The sequence below is a fragment of the Rousettus aegyptiacus genome, unplaced genomic scaffold (genome assembly GCF_014176215.1).
Source record: "Rousettus aegyptiacus isolate mRouAeg1 unplaced genomic scaffold, mRouAeg1.p scaffold_m13_p_1, whole genome shotgun sequence".
In the NCBI taxonomy this organism is placed as follows: domain Eukaryota; kingdom Metazoa; phylum Chordata; class Mammalia; order Chiroptera; family Pteropodidae; genus Rousettus; species Rousettus aegyptiacus.
Genome location: NW_023416284.1, coordinates 169957339 through 169977268, shown reverse-complemented (window position 1 = coordinate 169977268; position 19930 = coordinate 169957339). Strand labels below are relative to the sequence as shown.

At 35.3% G+C, this 19930-nt stretch overlaps 1 protein-coding gene across 7 annotated transcripts in view; it reads right to left on the bottom strand.

Moving 5' to 3' along the window:
• The window catches only part of UTRN (utrophin), a 446823-nt gene that overhangs the window by 266923 nt on the left and 159970 nt on the right, over window positions 1-19930 (bottom strand). For all 7 annotated transcript variants that reach the window (XM_036222314.1, XM_036222327.1, XM_036222319.1 and 4 more), the window contains 10 exons: window positions 17522-17656; window positions 15799-15948; window positions 14675-14836; window positions 14096-14224; window positions 13219-13392; window positions 11385-11540; window positions 6997-7167; window positions 4525-4704; window positions 2312-2440; window positions 1824-1994 (listed from right to left, as the gene is read on the bottom strand). In XM_036222314.1, the coding sequence (XP_036078207.1) occupies window positions 1824-1994; window positions 2312-2440; window positions 4525-4704; window positions 6997-7167; window positions 11385-11540; window positions 13219-13392; window positions 14096-14224; window positions 14675-14836; window positions 15799-15948; window positions 17522-17656 (1557 nt within the window). The remainder of the gene's footprint in view (window positions 1-1823; window positions 1995-2311; window positions 2441-4524; window positions 4705-6996; window positions 7168-11384; window positions 11541-13218; window positions 13393-14095; window positions 14225-14674; window positions 14837-15798; window positions 15949-17521; window positions 17657-19930) is intronic.

Below are 19930 nucleotides of genomic sequence, written 5' to 3'. Positions count from 1 at the left end.
TATCTAATACTATGTGAACGATTCTAAGACCACATGTGAGCACAGTAGGAAAAGGTGCTATTGTCCAAAAGCTATCACCGCCATGATCACAGAGGAGGGGCTACCACCCAGTACAGATACATTCCAAAGAAAGTCTTCCAGTTCCCTTTCCGTAGTAGAATTCCCCTTGGGTTTTGATATCCAAAATTCAAAGTACATATTCTCAATGCAGTATTTTCAGATAATATATATTTAGAAAGACTTTACATTTATGTGACTAATCTCAATGTAACCACTTTAATAAAATCAAGTAACATGCAGGAAAATAATATGCAGTGTTGGCCGAGCATGGGAAACTAACACTCTGACACTGACCATGAAAGTATAAACTGGCCCAAACTTTCTGCAGGACTCTTTAAAAAATCTATTTAACAGTATTTACATACATGACTTTTGCAACAGTTTCAGGGAATTCTACAATTGATCCTAAGGGCATATTAAGAGATGAGCAAAAACACATGCTTAAAAGTATTTTAACAAAGCAACATTTATGAAAGCACGATAAAAGTGGAAGACTGACTTAGAAAATTATGAAAGATCATATAGTGAGTTACTCCATACCCATTAAAAACTATGTCAAAGGAAAATATACAAAATAATATAAATGTTTGATATTTTAATATCATGTACACATAAGTAAGAATAGACATATATGCCAAAATTTTAACAGAAGTTTATGGGGACAACGATAATTTTGGTTTTTTTCTTTTACTTCCTCCCCATGTCTTGCACATTATTCTTTTATGCCAAGAAAAATCTCCCATAGAACTATTAAAAAATACATGAGCATAAATCCTAAGATAAGGAAGTAAGGTCAAGGCTAAGGAAAGAAAAGTTAAAGCCAGATTTTTGTTTGTCTACTTTAAATTGCAAATAATCTAAGTATATTTATGGCTATGAAAGAAGGGTTGGCCTATTATATATTTCAAATTGAAGAATTTGACAATATTTACTTCCTGCAAAAAAAAAAAAAAGATTCTTCGTCTTAAATAATACACAACGCTCTATAGATGGAATTAACCAAATTCTGGGAAAATACCATGCTCAAAACTCAAAATCCTCTCTCGGAAAGAACACCTGTGGTTGAAAAAATCCTCTGTGTCAGTTACATTGTTTTGTTTTGTTTTGTTTTGTTCCCCAGCAAATCAGTACATGAAAATATTACTACTGAGCACTAACCACATGCCAGGTCTTGAGAACACTATAATAAGATGTTTTGTTTCCTCCCTTAATGAAACAAGGATAAAAAGAGAAAGAATGAGAAAGACATACATACACAAAGCATAATACGAAAGCATAAACACTATTTTTTAGGAAAGCTCTTATTTTTATCCTCTGATTTACATTTTTATAAGGCCATTTTTTCAAATTTATAAAACCAGGTAGTAGCTTTCTGCATTAGGTTTAAATTGTGAAATTACTTGTAAAACTTAGATGTGTCAATGTGTAAAACACAAAAAAAAGGTTCACAAGTGTATATAGTATGCACAAATTGATAAAGTATGACTACAAAATATTAAGTTTAACATTGATGTCTAGCTCCAGAATCAGTCTCATTATTTCACAGCCAATTTTAATATTCAACTGAGACTCTTTTCCTGAATGGGTTTTCTTCAATACTCATTATTTTCTCTCCTTCATATGCACAAGTACAATAAGGGCAAATGTTCCATTCAAAGGAAATTTTAATTTAAAAAATTTTGATATATAAACCACATAATCATCTATCATTTAGATATACATTTATATGCAAAGTAACTTTATATTAAAATACAATTACTCACTTTGGCACTTTTGATGTGTTGAGACACCTTTTCAAAGTTTCTATTCAGTTCAGCTAATTTTGGTTCTACAAGCTCCTTGCTTGAGCCTCCACGAGCATTCATCAAAACAATGGCCTGATCGCGGACATTCTCAACTTGGAGGCTGGCATCATCCAGCTCAGATAGTAAACGCTAATTATAAGAAAACCAAAATTATCACATGGAAAAAATCAAAACCAAACATGTGTGCAATGTTAACTTAGAATTAAAAGGAGTTTAAATAAATGTCTGTGATTCCTAATAAGGGATTTTGACACAATCAACTTGAATAAGTGCTGTTTATATATTAAGACTTATCCAAGACTGGTTGCTCCCACTGAAATAAAAGTTAATGAATCTACTGCATGGGAACAATGTGTGAACAAGTAACGTGGCACATTCCGCAAAACAAAAGATGACAGCAAAACCTTCCGCTCCCGGAAGTGTAACTGATCCTCTACGTTTGCTACCTTCACAATTTCTTCCTGTTTACTTGCTGGTTTTTTTTCAATCTCATCCAACAGAGCTTCAGCTTGATAAAGCCAAGTGCTTATGTGAGCAACATTTCCATCAAATATTTCCAATTGGTCCTGATGGCTCTGCAAAGGAATTAATAAAAAGATGATACAATCATATGAAATATTTAAGACAACATATTTAATAATATTTAAAAGATCTTCAAAGATCTAATTGTATACTGAATTTAAAGGGTTTCTGCCTGACTACTTAAATAAATCTCATTCCTAAAAATGCACAGCTATGGTTAAGCACTTTCTATTTATTTGATTTAGACCTCAGTACAATAAAAAGTTGAAGAATAAAAAATGAAAGTTTCTTTTTTGATTTCATTTGTCTCCCTTATTCCTCATTCTTACATTACAAATAATCTCATTTGCCCCACTTGATCATATCTGTTAAAGGCTCATTTGATAAAGCAGTGATAATAGAAAAGGAAGATTAAAATATGGATTGAGTAAAATTCTGCCTGCTCGAAAGACTGTAACTGCTTAGAGGGTGGGGCCTGTGTCTTTTCACCTCCATATCACTGGCATTTAATATCACAGCTGGCACAGATCTCAGTAATATTTCTTGAAGCAAGATATAAAATAGGACTGAGATAATAAATGTGAATACAGAATCAAACCGTTAAGCCCAATAAAACTGGACAAAAATGCTGAGGTTAAAGCAAAAATTTAGAAGTTGATAAGAAAGAGTGGGGGAACCTTATGATGAAATGAACAACTTTTAGAAAATTTATTTTATAGGATAAAGGAAACTAGGGGAAAAAAACTTAGAAGATGTTAAAAGGAAACAAATTATTAATCTATAATATGAAAAAATAATATGAGAACTAATACATAATACAGAAAAGTTCAGACGATCGTCTGGATTCCAAGAAAAAAGAACTGATAAGCACCAGACTCATTTACCCAATAAACCAAGTAAATCAAATGTTGTAATAGTACTAGGAAAATACTATTTGATAGGAGAATTTGGAAGGTGCAGATTGAAGAATACAGAAGCAAAACCATGAAAATGTGAGATAAAGCTAGTTATAACAAAAATGAATATATGAAATATTTAATGAACATAGTCTAGAGCCAAGAATTTCATGTTTGTTATTCAACATTTAACAACTCTGTTAGTATATTCTTTTATTCCTATTTTATATATAGGGAAATAAAAGCTTAGTGACATTAAGTAATTTACTCAAGGTTAGGCCGATAATAAGTCATGGATGGACCCTCGATATGAAATCTACCAGATTATGATGTAAGCCCATGAACTTCAATGCCCTACACATTCTAAATGATTTCAATAAACGCTCAAACACACAATGATTTATTTTTCTCTGTCTCTGTCCATTACTCAGTAATTCTATGAATTTGGAAGAAGTCCTATCTAAGATGTGTCAGAATAAAATAATAATCTATAAATTATAACTCCCCTCTAAGAGAGGGAAGGGTGAAGTTGCCATATATTCATTTTTAGTATAAGAGGGACAGAAAATCACTATGAAAATTAAATGGTCACTATTTTCATAAAATAACAGTGCAGTGGCATAACCAGAGACCAACAACATATAATATTTAACAATGATCATAATCATCATATTTAAAATTAATTGCTTTAAATATAGTTATATAAGAGCAGTATATTTTTATGTCATATAGTCATCACAAAAATTGTATGAAATAGAAATGATAACAATGCCCATTATTTACATCAGAAAACTGAGATTTAGAGAGCACTTAAGTAACTTGACCAATGTCTCCCAGCAATAGTCAAACCTTTTACTTAGGTAATCAGATGCTAGAGCCTGTGCTTTTAACTAGTACACCACTATTAGAACATTATAAATATTACATATATAGTTTATAATAGTATACCAATTAAATACAGTATTAAATCATTAAAATATAACAGGTGAAATATATTCACTAAAATACTAAAGCACATATTTCTATGTATATCACAAATTATTCATTATTTAATAGAGACATTTTGAACTATTTCTAGTATCTTTTCAAGGGAAAAAATAAAATGTAGTCTAATGAAATTAATTCACAAGCAAAGCATTATTGTGACACACAGAAAAGAGGATTTGGAACTCCAATCAAAGCTGTGCTTATTTCTAAGTTAAAGAGGGCAGATTTCATCACTAAATCTTTCCCAAACATACCATTAAGGTATTGCACCAATCCTCCGTCCAGGTGCGAACTCGGCTCCACCCAGCGTTCAGGACACAGAGCCTCTCTTCCAAAACAGGCTCACTGCCCTCTATCAAGTTCTGGAGGGCAGCACTACTCTCTGTGATGGCATTTAAATCAGCTTTCCTCTTTTCCAGATCCTTCAGAATATTCTAGAAAATAAAAATACCATGACCCACTGGATCTTTCAGAACATTATAAATGTTTATACAACCTTAATTTTTTAAAAACTTTTCTTCCACGCACAGCAGTCTATGACTTCCTGGATAATTTAAAATTGCCAAAGGTTTATGAAACTCCATAACTTATTAATATGTGAGAGTTCTTAGGTTATTAATAAAAATTAAAACATTTAATGATGCAGGTACCAGGGTAATATTAAATTCAGATGTGGGAAAAATAATAAATTCCACTTGTCGCACACAAGCTCTAATTATTTCAGTGTAACTCTAGATGTAAAGAATCAATATCATTACCTGTAACTACAAGCTGGCAACAGGAGAACTATCCCAGAATTCACAATTCTAAAAATTTCATAATAAATTTATCTCCTTGATTAGTACAGGAGACAATTAATGTAAACTATATTTGCTTGCGAGGATCACATTCTATAACTAGATGATTTAACATATGATTTGTTATATAAGATTTACAAAATATTTCCTCTTAAATAAATCATAGGAGAACGAGCACGCCTAAGCTTTGCTCTTACAACTATCCCTTAATTTGCAAAGGTAATACTTTGGTGGTATGATGAGAACTTGATTCTCATATTTATGAATTCTCAAATTTATGAATTTGACTATGCAAGGTGTGCAGTCAGAAAGTTACAGATGGCCTATAAATTCATGGGAAATATTCTAATTAACATGGTATTTGTCTACCTTTATCAAAGGTATGGTTAAAACAAGCAAGTAGTTATTCTCACGAGCAGCTAGTGGGTACAACATGTCTGAGGGATATTTCATATTATGTGTAAGAATTTAAAATGGATATATCTTTTGACCCAATATTTTTAGGGCTAAGAATTTATCCTCAAGAAATAATTATGAATGTATGCTATAATATAGTTATGAGTATATTCATCATATTGTTTTTTACAATACTAAATATTGGTAATAATTCGAAAGGACATGAAAGAAGGGACAATAAAAAATAAAAAATGCAATGACGTACTATGCCCATCTCCAATACGAGATGTCTTTTAAAGGTCATGAAACACTAGATACAATATAATGCTTTGTGAATATATATTTGTGCCTATGCATATCCCTATGTACCCATTTTTTTAAAAAATGAAAAAATAGTGAGGTATTCTTTGATTATAAATGATTTTTGCTCCTGACCTTTTTATATTGCACTATGAAAATTTTATTCATTAGCTTACATTACTAAGAAGAAAACAAGGGCTTTCAGATTGTACTGAACAAAGAGGATAATATTTCCTTGAAAAAGTTAAATTTAACAAAAAAAAAAAGTTTGGTGCTTTTGCTTTGCATTCGCCCACAATACACCCATAAATGCCAACATTCTTCATTTCCTTCAGACGTCCCACTTCACTTCACACAGCCCATAGCGTAATTATGCTTCTCATGAGCTATTTTTTAAACTGAGAACATTCTTTCCAGTGCCTAATATCTTGACTTTCATTCAACTGTTATCTCCACAGAGCATTCAAATTAAGGAGTTTTATCATTCTCATATCACTTTCTTTGCATTTCCCACATTCCTGTAGAATGTCAAAACTGATACTTGCGACTTTATATAAATTTCTGTCACAGTATGGATCATTTCTTTTCTGTACAGACCTCTAGTATACATGTTTCTTTCTCAGGAAATAAACTTGAGAAAAGAGAATGTGTAGGTAAAAACAAAACTACATCGTATTCAATTACTTGTCCATCTCAACAGAGAATCAGCAACGACTATAATCTCTGTGATTTCAAAGTAACTAAAGGGCTAAAAAAAAAAGCTCTTTTTTTTTTTTTTTTTTTTAAATTCTGTCCTCGTGCTCTATATCAGTTAGTTTACAATAGAAGGATTAGTGACTGGTACAAAAGTTATTATACAAGAATTAACAAATTCAGCACAATACTTTGTGAAGAATGAATACTCAATGTCACCGATTTTGAAAGTGATAATTATGTTTTCAAGTACCACATGAACATAATGCCTATAAAGGACTTGTTGATGATCTATATGAGTTCAACACTTTCGGAATCGAGATAAAAATAGCTTCTTACAATAGACTTTTAAAATTTTTCTTTTTGTTTTTTCTTAGGACAGAGAAGTGAGGGGGAAAAAGTGGAAAAAATAAAAGGCTGTATTTCATATGAAATGGAGAGAAATGACATCCACCCAGATTGCCTTGCACAAAATGCCACAGGTTTTAGCGACCTAATATTGTGACATAATTCAGGCAGTTCACCTGAACTACAACTTACTTTAGCCCAGGAAATTTCCGTATCCAAGTCACCGAGCAAACTTTCAGAAGTGGATTTCTGTACCAATTCAGTTTCAGTAACAGAAAGCCACTCAGAGAGAGAAGCAACCTCTTTCTTCATTTTCCGGGCCAACTGTGATGCTCTTTCTAGATCCTGTTTTCCCTCCGTCACCTAAAAAAGAAAGTTTAGAGAGAACTAAACATGAATGGGAATGAATCAGACTATTAACTGAGACCCAAACCGACTTCTATTTAACCCCTAAGACGTACATAACCTTTATCTCTAGCACCGAGAATCACTCAATTCTTGCATTTCTGCAAAAGGACATTATACCGCAGTGGTTAAGTGTCAGGCGACCGTGGGTTTTCATCTTAGCTCTAGCACTTAACTTCCGAAGTAGCCTTGGGAGAGGCATAGGCCTGAAAAGGTTGTTGTGAGTTTCGAATGAGAAAAATAGATACATAAATGGCTTCATTCAGTCCTTACAACAAAACTAAGGGATTAATTAAAAGCATCTTTTATCATCTTGAACAGAAGATGCCTTAGAATCTTCTCAATGAAGGACTCTTTAAAAACACACACACACATTATAGTCTAGCAATTTGAAGGGGCAACAGCATGATTTCTACAATTGTGCTTTACAATTAACCACTTAAAATAGAGTTTATAACTATGCAACATAAACTTTTATTACTATCTTGTTCTTACTTTTGTTGACAGAAAGCAAAATGAACTAACGTTTAGTAGGCTTTTAATACGGCTTCCAGGTTGTATTAAGGAATCACACACATTTAGTAATAAATCCCAAAACAGCCTCTGTAACAGGCACTACCTTTTCTATTTTACATGCGCATATGTACAGACAATAACATTACCTAATCAGTAAGGTGACAGGTCATGTATGGGATGAAATTTTCTGCTATGATATAAAATGGCAGGAAGATTAGTAACATGTGATTGCATGTTACTTATTATTTGTTTCTGGTCCAATTTTATTTTTTCATGCCTCAAGGACTGATTATTATCAAATTCCTTCTTAAAAGTGAAATTTTTTTCTATGGTATTTAATTAAAATTCACTAACCAATTAATAGCACCTAAATGCAGAATTTAGAAGACCAACAAGAGAGTTATATTAGAAAATAGCATGTATTCAAATGATACTTATCTGACTTTGATATGCCCAGGCAAACAATCATCATAAAACTTAATGCTAACAAAGATTTGTTGTATACACCAGAAAGAAAATAATTTACAGTTCAACTTACAATTTACACTCTTCTCAATCTAATCAATACATTTTAAGATGTACTGCATATTAAATTAGGCAGTATCGAGTTATAAATCTTTTCCCTAACCATTATGCCTTCTATCTCTTGGATCTTCAACCATTGCCTCTCAATAGGATCATTCTCGTCAGGTACGAAACATACTCAAGTCTCCCTTACACGTGCACAAGTGTACATCTGCAGGTATGTGCGTACACACACATACACACGCAGGCACACACTCCCTCCCTTCCTTGGCCCCAAATCCCCTAAAGACCTTCCTCTCTCTTACCTTTCCCATACAAACATCCACGACCATTTCGTTAGCTAGCTCCCACTCATACGTCAAGCCATGCCACTCTGGGCTCTACCTCCATCTTGCCACAGAAATTCTTTGCTAAGTTCAATAATGACTCTAATGGCAACAGATCTAATGGTATATTTTAAGTGGATGTCATATCTAACTTGGTAATACTCAAACAGTTGCCTACACTCATTCTCAAAGATCCTCTAACCCTGGCTTCCCAGACCTAGTGCTCCCCTGATGTCTACCACCACTTACTGTTTGCTGTAGTTTCATGTACGTTTATGATATGCAACAAGATTTTTTCATACTGTGAAATACAATGATATACAATGATATATACACACAATATTATTTTAAGTTATACCATGCGATAATTTTACGTATGCATACACAATGAAACACCACAATCAAGTTAATTAACATATCCATCATCTCATATAATTACCTATTTAGGGGTGAGAACGCTTAAGATCCACTGTCCTGCAGATTTCAAGCATACTATTGTCGAAAACAGTATGGAAGTTCCTCAAAAATTTAAAAATAGAACTATCATTTCATCTAGCAATCCTACTGCTGGGTATCAATCCAAAGGAAATAGAACCAGTATGTCAAAGACATATCCGCACTCCATGTTCATTGCAGCATTATTCACAATAGCAAAGGCATGGAAGCAACCTCAGTGTTCACTGATGGATGAATGGTAAAATGTGTGTGTGTGTGTGTGTATACTTTAGTTTCTTTTGCAAGTTCATCTTCCCCAAATTTCTTACTGAATGATGTAATTCTTCAAGACTTGATCCAGGCCTTTTTCTTTTCTCATTATATCCTCTACCAGCCTAGATAATTGTACCATCACTGAAAATTTTACCACCTATATGCAGATGACTCATTAAATTCATATCTTTAGCCCAAATATATTCTCCAGACTTTTATAACTTCATGAATACCTGATATATCCATAAACTCCCTCACCAGTACTTAAAATTTCAGCATATCCACTACTTGCTTATGATTTCTCCATGTTTCTGCCTTTCCTTCCATCACCTTATCCCAGTGGTGGAGCCACGATATTCCACACAATCAAGCCAAAAACCCACCTGGACTCCTCTCCCTCACCTGGACCCCCACATCTATTTCATCCAATCCATCAAGTCCTACTCATTCCACTTCCTAAATGCACCCTAAAATCAATCAGCTCACACCAGCTCCACTGTTCCGCCCTAGTCCAAGTCACCACTGTGTTTCACTATGAGCATCACTATGACTTTCTAAGTGGTCTTCTCACATCCATTCCTGCCTCTCTCCAATTCATCCTTCTAAATGTGGTGAGCGATCTTTAAAACAAAACAAACAAAACAAAACATATCTGAGCACATTATCTGCTTAAACCTTGCAATAACTGCTTTATTACTCTTAAAATAGAGATTTAAATCTTTATCACAAACTCCAAGACACTGGTGTGTCCTGGTCTCATCTATCTGGCCAATACCATATTCTCCACACTTTCTTTCTCTCCTTCAGCCAAACTAATGCATCACGCCGCCTCCTGCCACAGGAGCTTCCCTTCACGCATGCCATTCTGCATGCCATTCCGTCAGCCTCGAAAGCTCCTCCACTGTTCCACTCCAGTGATGCCTAGTTATCCTTCAGATCTCGATTCACACACCACCTCCTCAGGGAAGCTTTCCTAACCCCAGACAGGGCCAATGCCCCTATAGCATACACACTTCCAGCACCACGTTCATTCCTTTGTGACAGTTCAGACAGCATCTGACATTACTTTGTGTAACTACTTAACTGTTTTCTTTTTTCAATACCCAACATTCCACTAGGCAATGAGATCATCTGTTTTTGCTCACCACTGTATCTCCACTGCCTTTCGAACTCCTGACATACACAGAAGTTCCAAATGTGTTGAATGAGAAAATGACTTTAAAACTCTAGTAACAATGAGAAAATTAGTGTAAAAACCAACAACGCCATTCCCATCCATAAAAAGCCCAGTCAATGAATACATATAATAATATATCACAAGTAACTTCAGCTGTATAATACCAAAAAGAAACTCTTAAGATATGTGTTCCACTGGTACAATGTATCAAAAAGATATAAAATCAACAACTTTATCTTAGAGAAGTGAAGTCAAAATTGCCTAGGAAATGAATGGACTACTCATTCTTACTGATTTGAAAGTGATAACAACATTTCAATTATTTTTCTCTGAGCTCTTGTAGAAACGTAGTTATTACTTAATAACTCAAGAAGCATCTAAAATATGATCTAACACAGTATTGCCAAGGCTTCCGCTCCACACGTTTCTGTGCTTCTCTGGCTGCAAGGCAGAGATGCTCAGTGAGAGAAGACATTAAGCCTGCTGGATGCAGTTGGTCACCCATAGTAAATGGCCCAACGACATCCCCATGAATTCACTAAAATGCCCAATTTACAGATATTTCTTGAAAAAATTTTAAATCCTGCTAGATTAATGTGAACTTCTAGTTGTGTGGTATTTATTACAGTCCTGATGTGTTAACATTCTCAGTAGACTATTCCATTTAATTATCCAAGGACCAATAACTTGAGTTTGAACAGGGACTATTATTGTTAAAGTTTCCTTAGAGTAACTTCTTAAATGTGGGTAGTTGCAGAAAATATAAAGTGAATCTGGACTAAACATTAAAAAGAAATTTCAATACAACTAGTAATCATTGTAATATTAACATATGCATTTAAAGAAATATAATAAAAATTATTGAAATAACTAAAAACATATACGGCTAATGCCAAATAAATTGAACATGTTGGTGTCCTCACCTGGGCACCCAGGTCATTGTAGAGGACCTTCAGAGAAGTCAGCTGCTCATCCATCACCTTGGGGTTGTCGGTTTGCTGTTTCTGGACAATGTGCCTTCCTGTTTTGATTACGGTTTCCACTTCAAGCTTTACTTCACTTAAAGTTTTATAGAGTTTCTTAAAAATAAAGCGAGACAAATATTACCCATCATAATGAAAACCTGCTAACAGGAATGACTGCGGAGTGCAGCTGATGCAAATGGACGACTACTGTGGAGATCAGAGGGCTTTACCTTCCTCAGATTTGGATTGGAAGGATGAGTAAAATGAAACGAGGTTATAACAACTTTTTTAAATCAGAAAAGAAAATAAACAAATAGAAATTATACTTGTCTTTCAAAAAACTCAGAGGCTTATTTTAAAGGTTTATGAAATTTTATAAGCATTTTTCCTACATAAAATGGGAAAATATTAGGATAAAAATTGAATGCCTATCATTTTTAAAATTACATTTTAAAAAATCCTAAATGCTATTACAAAAAATAGCCAACACTGCCTTTATTTCTGGCTGTTGGAAGGAAGAATTAACATTTTTTCTTATAGTTCTCTGAAGTACCAAGTCTACCATCGTCAGCACGTTGTTTCTTATATAATGAAAAAATACATGACAACTCAATATATTAAGATGGATATAACTATAAGAAATCGGGGATACGCAAGTCAAATTCAGGGCTGTCCTCATCCCAGTTACCTAAAATCAAAAAAAGCTTTATTCTATACAGGTTCTCATCTCCATTCATAGTGATCCTGATCGGAAACATTTATTGTGGCTCTGTCACATAATAACAGACCACTGGACCAAGTTATACAAGGTCCAGGATGGTGCTTGCTTTTTTGACATCTATATCTCAGTAAATAAATAAGTACTTTAATATATCCATGAGCACATGCATGCATGGGTATGCACACACATATATACAAAAATTTATCCTATTTTTTCATTCTTCTACCCATTCCAGCTTTTGAGTAATCAAATGGCCTTTGGTACATAATAGATGCGTGGAGATTATAGTTTGGGAAAGCACAAAGAATTTATCCCAGACTTTTCTTGTCTTAACAAGTGTCATCTTTAACTTCTTCATAATCCTTCTCAAGCAGAACACTAATTCTAAGACTGTGTATGCTTAACCACATTATTTTTTAATGTCTATACAATTGGATTTTAAAGTTCAAGACTACAATAGTAATAAAGCCTTATAAATAATTTTTTTTACATCTTAGGTTTCAGCTTTGATTTAAAAATAATTTTCCTAGAGAATGATTTTTTTATGCAATAATATTCCTAATATCTATTCTAATTTCTTCTTTCATATTTTGGGCTTAAATCTTATGAATTAAAATTTTAAATTGTACTTTCCTTAAGAATAATTTTTTACACCATAATATTCCAACATCCATTCTAAGTATGGTTCCTTTGGCTAACTCAAATGTATCCTTTAAAAGATTAGTCACATTCTGCCAAAGCATGAGTTTTCGTAACTTCACACTGTGAGTAGTAAGATGTGGTTTTTTTTTGTTTTTGAATCATGTTATACACTCGTCAATGCTGATTTCCTTATCTGGTTACCCTGTAATAGTTGATTTTATTCTCTCCTAGCTATCTCTCCCATCTCTTCTAATCTCCTTGAAAGAAAGGACCACACTTCTTACTTTTTAACCTGTTTTTCATCATTGATCCCTATCCTTGCACACTGTAGACAAATAATTACTGAACGAACCACATATGCGAACACTAGGTGAACCATGTTAACTGCTGGAAAACCCGCTGGGCACAATCACCACTCAGTGGCCTCACCATGCACTTGTCCAGGTGGGTCTGGATGACATCAGGGTCCACGTCCTTCACATTCAGAACATGGAGTTCTGCTTTCACACCATCCAGAACGCGCTTGCAGTCAAGCATTCGCTGCTCGAAGTTAGCGGGCTTCTGGAAAAGCTGGAATTTTGTGGACACCTCTCGAAGTTTCCTCTGTTTGGAGAAATAAGAAAAAATAAGCAATTCAGAGCACAATAATACTCTCTCAGCAGATGGTATTAGTAAGACCCTGCTAAAAAGCTGTAAAACAAAAAAAATAAAATAAAATAAAAACATTCCATAAAGGAACTCAGTGAGGTTACCTGATCACCCAAGTGTCGTGAATGACTTGACACTCGGTGTGTCTCAGTTTTCAATATACTAACTAAAAAGCTGAGCTGGCTTTGCTGGTATTAAAACTTCATGAATTTTCTCACCTGTTCAGAATAAATATAGTCAGAAACCTAGAACTCAAAATGCGCTTCATCGTGAGTCCAGAGTGAAAGTCAGTCTCACACCCACCACTAAGGGACTAAGTGGTGCTGCAACTCATGCCCACAGCCGGCCCAGCGTATCGACCACACCAGAAATGACAGGGCTCTGCACTAATGGAAAAGGTGATAGAAAGTTAACTTCTAAATCTAGTTCACTATCCCTTCTCGGCTCAACTATAAAAATCAGATCCAGTGTTTTCTGCCCACGCAACAGATTTCTTTATACTGCCCTGACTGGGATGCAAAGTGCCTTCAATTCATACTCCCATCCCACTGTATACATCATAAAGAAGACCAAGGGCATCCAAGAAAGCAGCTTCTCCTCATTTTCTTTTTGTGCCCAACACATTGAAAAGGAAAAGGAAGCAGCTCTGCCGCTTCACCTGCAGCACGTCCATCTGACTTCCTCCTCTGGCAGTCCTGCCTTCGGGGGACGGTGGAGGCTGAGGACGAGTATTTCTTCTCAGCTCCTCTAGAGTGAGTTCGTGGGCGGAGATCTCTGCTTGGATTTTCTACAAAGAGATGAGAAGGGGAAAAGAATGACTTTCCTTTAAGTTCCATACAGACGTACAATACATAAGAATATGTTGACCCCTATACAAGCTTTAAGTTTGCAGTATAACATAGTAATAATATGGTCCACCAGTATTGGACGACTGTGTCCTGTGTACGAATTGCCTTTGCATTTGTCATTTCTAATGTTCACCCCTTATTTATAAAGAAGGAATTTTCCCAACTGCATAGCTAAGAACACTAAATAATTTTTAAATGGTGGCCGTCTATCTGAGTCTCACGTAAAGACCAAGAGAATCTCCAAACCCACATGCTGCCCCAGGAGTAAGGTCGAACTTTCTCACTGACTATTGGTTTGGGATGGGAGAAGGGGCTAGTTCTCTTGCAAGTGAGGAGGCAATAACAAATGCTCTTCTTATAACTCAATCGCTACAAATCCACGGCAGTACCTGAGCTTCCTGTGGAACTTGGAAGGCATCTATCCTATCAGTCAAGTATGTTGTGAGCTGCTTGTCCAGCTCCCCTAAGCTCTCCTGCAAGACCTGAAGCATGTGATCAGTTTCCCGCAGGACCTGGAGTTGCTTTTCCAAAGAAATCTGCTTGCTCTCTGCCTACATAGGGGAAAAAATTGAACCATTAGTCACTCAATACAAATATAAACAGCCGGATATAAGAAAACCCATATGTCCGACTACCAAGAAAAGAAATAGAAGCACTAGTTCAAGATACAAGCCCACAGTAGAAATAAATAGCAATGTTAATAGTAAAAGGGTCCTTCTAGAATCTTATATATCTTGTGGTGAATTACTCATTTTTACTTCTCTATAAATACAATGACAACATATAAAAATGTTAAGATTTCCTAATTAATATATTAAATAGAATAAAAAATGTCATTTATTATAAAATTAGGGTGTTTTTTAAGAAATAGCAAAAAGCTTACTAATAAGAATATAAAATGTATCGAGACTATGTATCAGCAGTGTAAACATATAAATCTCTTTTTTCCAAAGTCTAAGACAAGTTCTACAGATGCCCATGTATGATGAACCTCTGTTTTCTACACTTTTGAACTAAGTTTGTTTCTATTCATGATCTAAACATCAAGTTATTATTTAATACCATTCGAAAGCATCTAATGTCTACCCAACCCTCCTGTAAAAGAATGATCTCCTTTCTCTCCTTACTGACATGAACATGCATGTTGAGATATATTCAAGATAAGCATCTAAGAGAGTCTGGAACTTTATAACAGCAGTTTACATCAATTTCTGACAACCCTAATATTTACTAGGACAATATGACTTATTATTCTTATGTACAGCTATAATATGATCCTTGAAGGAAATTAAATAGTTCACAAGCAGAAACCACCTCAAAGATAGATTTTTTAAGTCATCAAATTCTGCCTGCCTTGCAAGAGTTAGGTCTACTCTTCCCCAGCTAGTATTTCAAAGCCCCTTAACCACCCTCATTAATGTTGATTACCAACTTTTCTTCTTGGTAAGAGTTCTTGAGGTCAGCTTCCTATCACAAACACCCAACGAACACTCATGCCTGTCCCAATTCTCACCAGGTGACTCAGTTCTTCATATCGACTGTTGAAAGCCTCCAGTTTCTCACTGATTATATCATCCAGGATCCCTCCATCAATCAGAGTCTGGCCAAGTTCCCGAATCTGGGTACGATTATCCGCTGGATGTCGCAAAACAGATTCTAGAGACTGGTGGGAAAAATATAATGCATTTACTGAGGCAAAATGTATCAAGGACCCTAAAAATGTCCATGTTTTAAACAAGTAATTCCATTTTCTAGAAATCTACTGAAGGAACAAGATTAGATATGAATAATTCACAAAAATATCCATCATGGTATTAAAAAAAAAATACATAAAATTAAGAACTCAGCATGAATGATGATATGATAATGTAACTCCATAAAATAATTTCAATAATTGTTAATTATATGGGAAAAGGTTCATGGTATGATACAAAGTTTAAAAGCAGAAAACAATACTATATAAGCAAAATTACCTCAAACTGTTATTGATCATATTACTAGAAACAGATATTCATTTTTCTATAACATATACTAGGCACTGTTTCATGCACATACTTTATATATTCATAAACCTAATCGCAAGGCTAAATATTATTCCCATATTATAGATGGGAAAACTGAAGTTCAGAAAGGTTAAATAAGTTGCCTATATACATACAGTAAAAAGAAGAACTAAGACTCCAATTTGGCTCCAAAGACCTTACGATTCCAAAGCCTTTCATCTAGTCACTATAATGTACTACCTTCCAGCATGTATACATTAAAAAATAATAGCATTTAAGAAGAAATACACCAAAATGCTTAAAAGTGTTCATCTCTTAGAGTTTGCTTTATACTTTTCTCCACTTTCCAAATTTCTAGAATGCACGTTTCAACTCTCATGTTAAGAAAATATGTATTTTTAAATTAAGCTTTCACATTTTTTTAATCCTCTCAATCTCTCACTCTGCTATATTATTTGAAAAATGACATCTTTCCTCCAGTGGAGCATCTGGCTCCTGGAGTTTAGGTACATTTATCTTATTTCTGATCTTCAATTCAGTCATCTTAATTACCATATCATGTGCCTACAATTTTAAAAGCATACCTACTCTGTTCCTCCTCCCTAAAAAACAAAACAAAGCAAACAAAAGCAAATCTATTCTCTTCATATTTTAATCTATTTAAGAAGCAGTTCTAAAGTCATCGTGTGCCACACGATATGTTGATAACTAAGGAACAAAGAAAAATTAGGTACAGTTCTTGGCTTCAAGGAGCTCAGATCCAGGCCTGGGGACGAGCTCCTAGAACAGGATCCTACGCCTCTAATTCTGCCCTCCACAACCTGTCCTCCAACTTTTCACATCTGAAGATAACGGAGAAACCAGTGCAAAGACAGTCGTTGCCACGTCTAAGAAACAAAAATAACTTTATGAAGAAACAAGAGAGCTATTGTCCTAATAACATACAAATGGGATTTTTATCCAGGGACTGGTAAAAACCAGCTGGAAAATCACTAGAGTGCTTTATAATGTCTAAAAGATACTAATTAGCGAACGACTAATCACCTCGAAGGCTGAGTTAGTGGGTCACCGATAATCTAAATACGCATGATTGTGTAAATACTTCAGGCAATGGAAGACAATGAAAGCTACATTGAATACTACTGAGGAAGCAAATGCACTTGCTCGCATAAGGCATTATGTTCCTCATTCTAAAACTCATTTGGCTTCACCACGACAAGAAGAAATACCCACCTCCAGAGCTTCGTTGACAGCATCTGCCTTCTCAGGCAGGGCCTCTGTGCTCTTCATTCGCTCTTCCAGAGTGTTGAGCCAGGAAGTTTCTAGATCCAAATAGTGAAGCAGTTCAATCCAACAAGACCATACCTCCTAAAGTAGGCAAGAAAAAAGTTAAATGGGATAAGGAGTCATTTAGAGATGCAGGTATTTCCAGTGTTACTCATTCTCCCTGATCAATAACCATTTTATTCGGATACGAGTATATTTGGGGATTTAAAAACTAATGAAGTTGGAATTTCGAGTAAGTAAAATAAGATAGAATTCTTCAATAAATTACATTAAAACAAGTGGAGGAAGGTGAGGGCAAAGAGAAATGAGCTGCTTCACTCTTTATATGAAAATAAATTCCAAAAATAAAATTATATAATTGGTAGAAGAAACCAGGGGGGAAATATTATTAGTCTGTTTTCTAGATAGAAGGGTAAAAGCGCTCATAATTAAACACTTTTGAAAACTATACAGTAACATAGAATTGCCTAGAGTCCACCCTATTCCAACTCAGAACTAAAGGATGTATATACTCTTTCCAACTTTTTCCTAACTTCATATGAATGTATCCATATATGCAGAGATCCACATTTTACCCCAAATGGAGTTACACTATACTCACTGTATTAGCTGCAATTACTTATTCCCCATTCCTATGAGAAGTTTCAGGGGGTTGGGAGGAAAAATGAATTTATATTCCCCACTTTCTAGGAGCAGAATTATGGAAGGAAAAGCCCCTTCCCCCATACAAAAGGAGCTTATTTGATGGATACATTTAGCAGAAAGAGTTCAGCATGGAGCCTCCTGGGTTGGTTCTCTTTCAGACCCCCCAAATGAGAGAAGGCCCTTTCTAGCCTGCAATCTATATGAGGTATGCTAACCAGGCCGGGGCTCAGCAAATTTTTCTATGAAACAACAGATAGTAAATATTTTAAGTTTCATGAGCTACATCTGGTCTCAGCTACAGATTGTCCTTTGCTTATTTTGTATGTATTTCATTTTGTATTTACCTACCCTTTAGAAATTAAAAATATACGAACTATTTTCAGCTCACGGGCCATACGGAAAGAGACCACAAACCAGATTTGACCCTCAGGCTGTAATTTGCCAACTTGTGAATGAGACTAAAAGAGAAAAGATATATCTGGTCACTCGAATTTCTAAGGAAGGAAAGCAGACTGAGAAATTGATTTGGCTGCAAACAGAGCCCTATTTCTCATGGGCATAAAAGGACAGCTCTCAGAGAAGCAGTCCCAAGAGCAAAACTGGTCCCTAATCAATCAACGGTCCCAGCTCCTGGAGTAAGCGGCCCTGACGACACATGTCTGGCTAGATTCAGAACTGCTGTTATTAAATTTCAGAGTCACTATTGCCAGTGACTGCCTTCCACTGCCCCAACTTTTCTGAATGGAAATTGTTGCTGACGTTTTCATATGCCTGTCTCATCAGTATATGTTGGGTGTATGGGGTGCGGATAGCTTATCTTTTTAGTGCCCAGGTCACCAGATCAAGAGGTGCCACACCCAAGCATCTACACCTGAAGAAACAGCTCCAAAGAGCCACATTTGCATCTAGACTTGATGCAAACATGGACACTGGATTTCAAGCTTGATGCTGCACTGGATAAGACTTTGGGAGTCCCTGAGAGAGTGTAAATGCATTCATTTTGCATGTGGGAGGAACGTCACTAATTAATGACCAGAGAGTGAACGACGATAGATTAACAGTGGCCACAAATTTTTTGCCACTACTCCCATTAAGTGGAGAAACTGATTTCTCCTTCCCTAGAATATGGGCTGACCCTGTGACATGCTTAGACCAAAAGAATGCTACTGAGCTGACGTTGTGCCCGACTGCAGACCTAGCCTCTAAGAGAACTGACAGCTCCTGATTTCTCCTTCTAAAAAGCCAGCGGCCAGGATGTAGAGAAGCTGTAAAACTGAGGCCACGTCAAAAAGAGGCCCGGAGGATGAGAGGCTATCATGAGTGTCCCTGCTAAGTTCCCAGATCACTGCAGCTACCTAAGTGAGCTATTCATGGAGCAGAAGAGCCACCCAGCTGATTCAAATCAACCCACAAAACCATGAGAAATAACAAATGCTTGTTTTTGTGTTTCGGTGAGGTCTGTTTCACAGCAATTGATAACTGAAACATAAGGTGTATATATTAAAAATACGAAAACATGTTTGAGTAGAATATATACCAACTTCCAGATAATAATTACTTTAAGAGAGGGATCAAGAGATGATATGCGATGGAAAAGAAGGAGACAGGTTCTGTGATACTGATTTATTGTATTTTAAAAGCAAAATCTGGAAAAATATGGTAAAAAGTTAACATTAGTTATATCTGAAAGATTTGTATATAGGCGTTGGT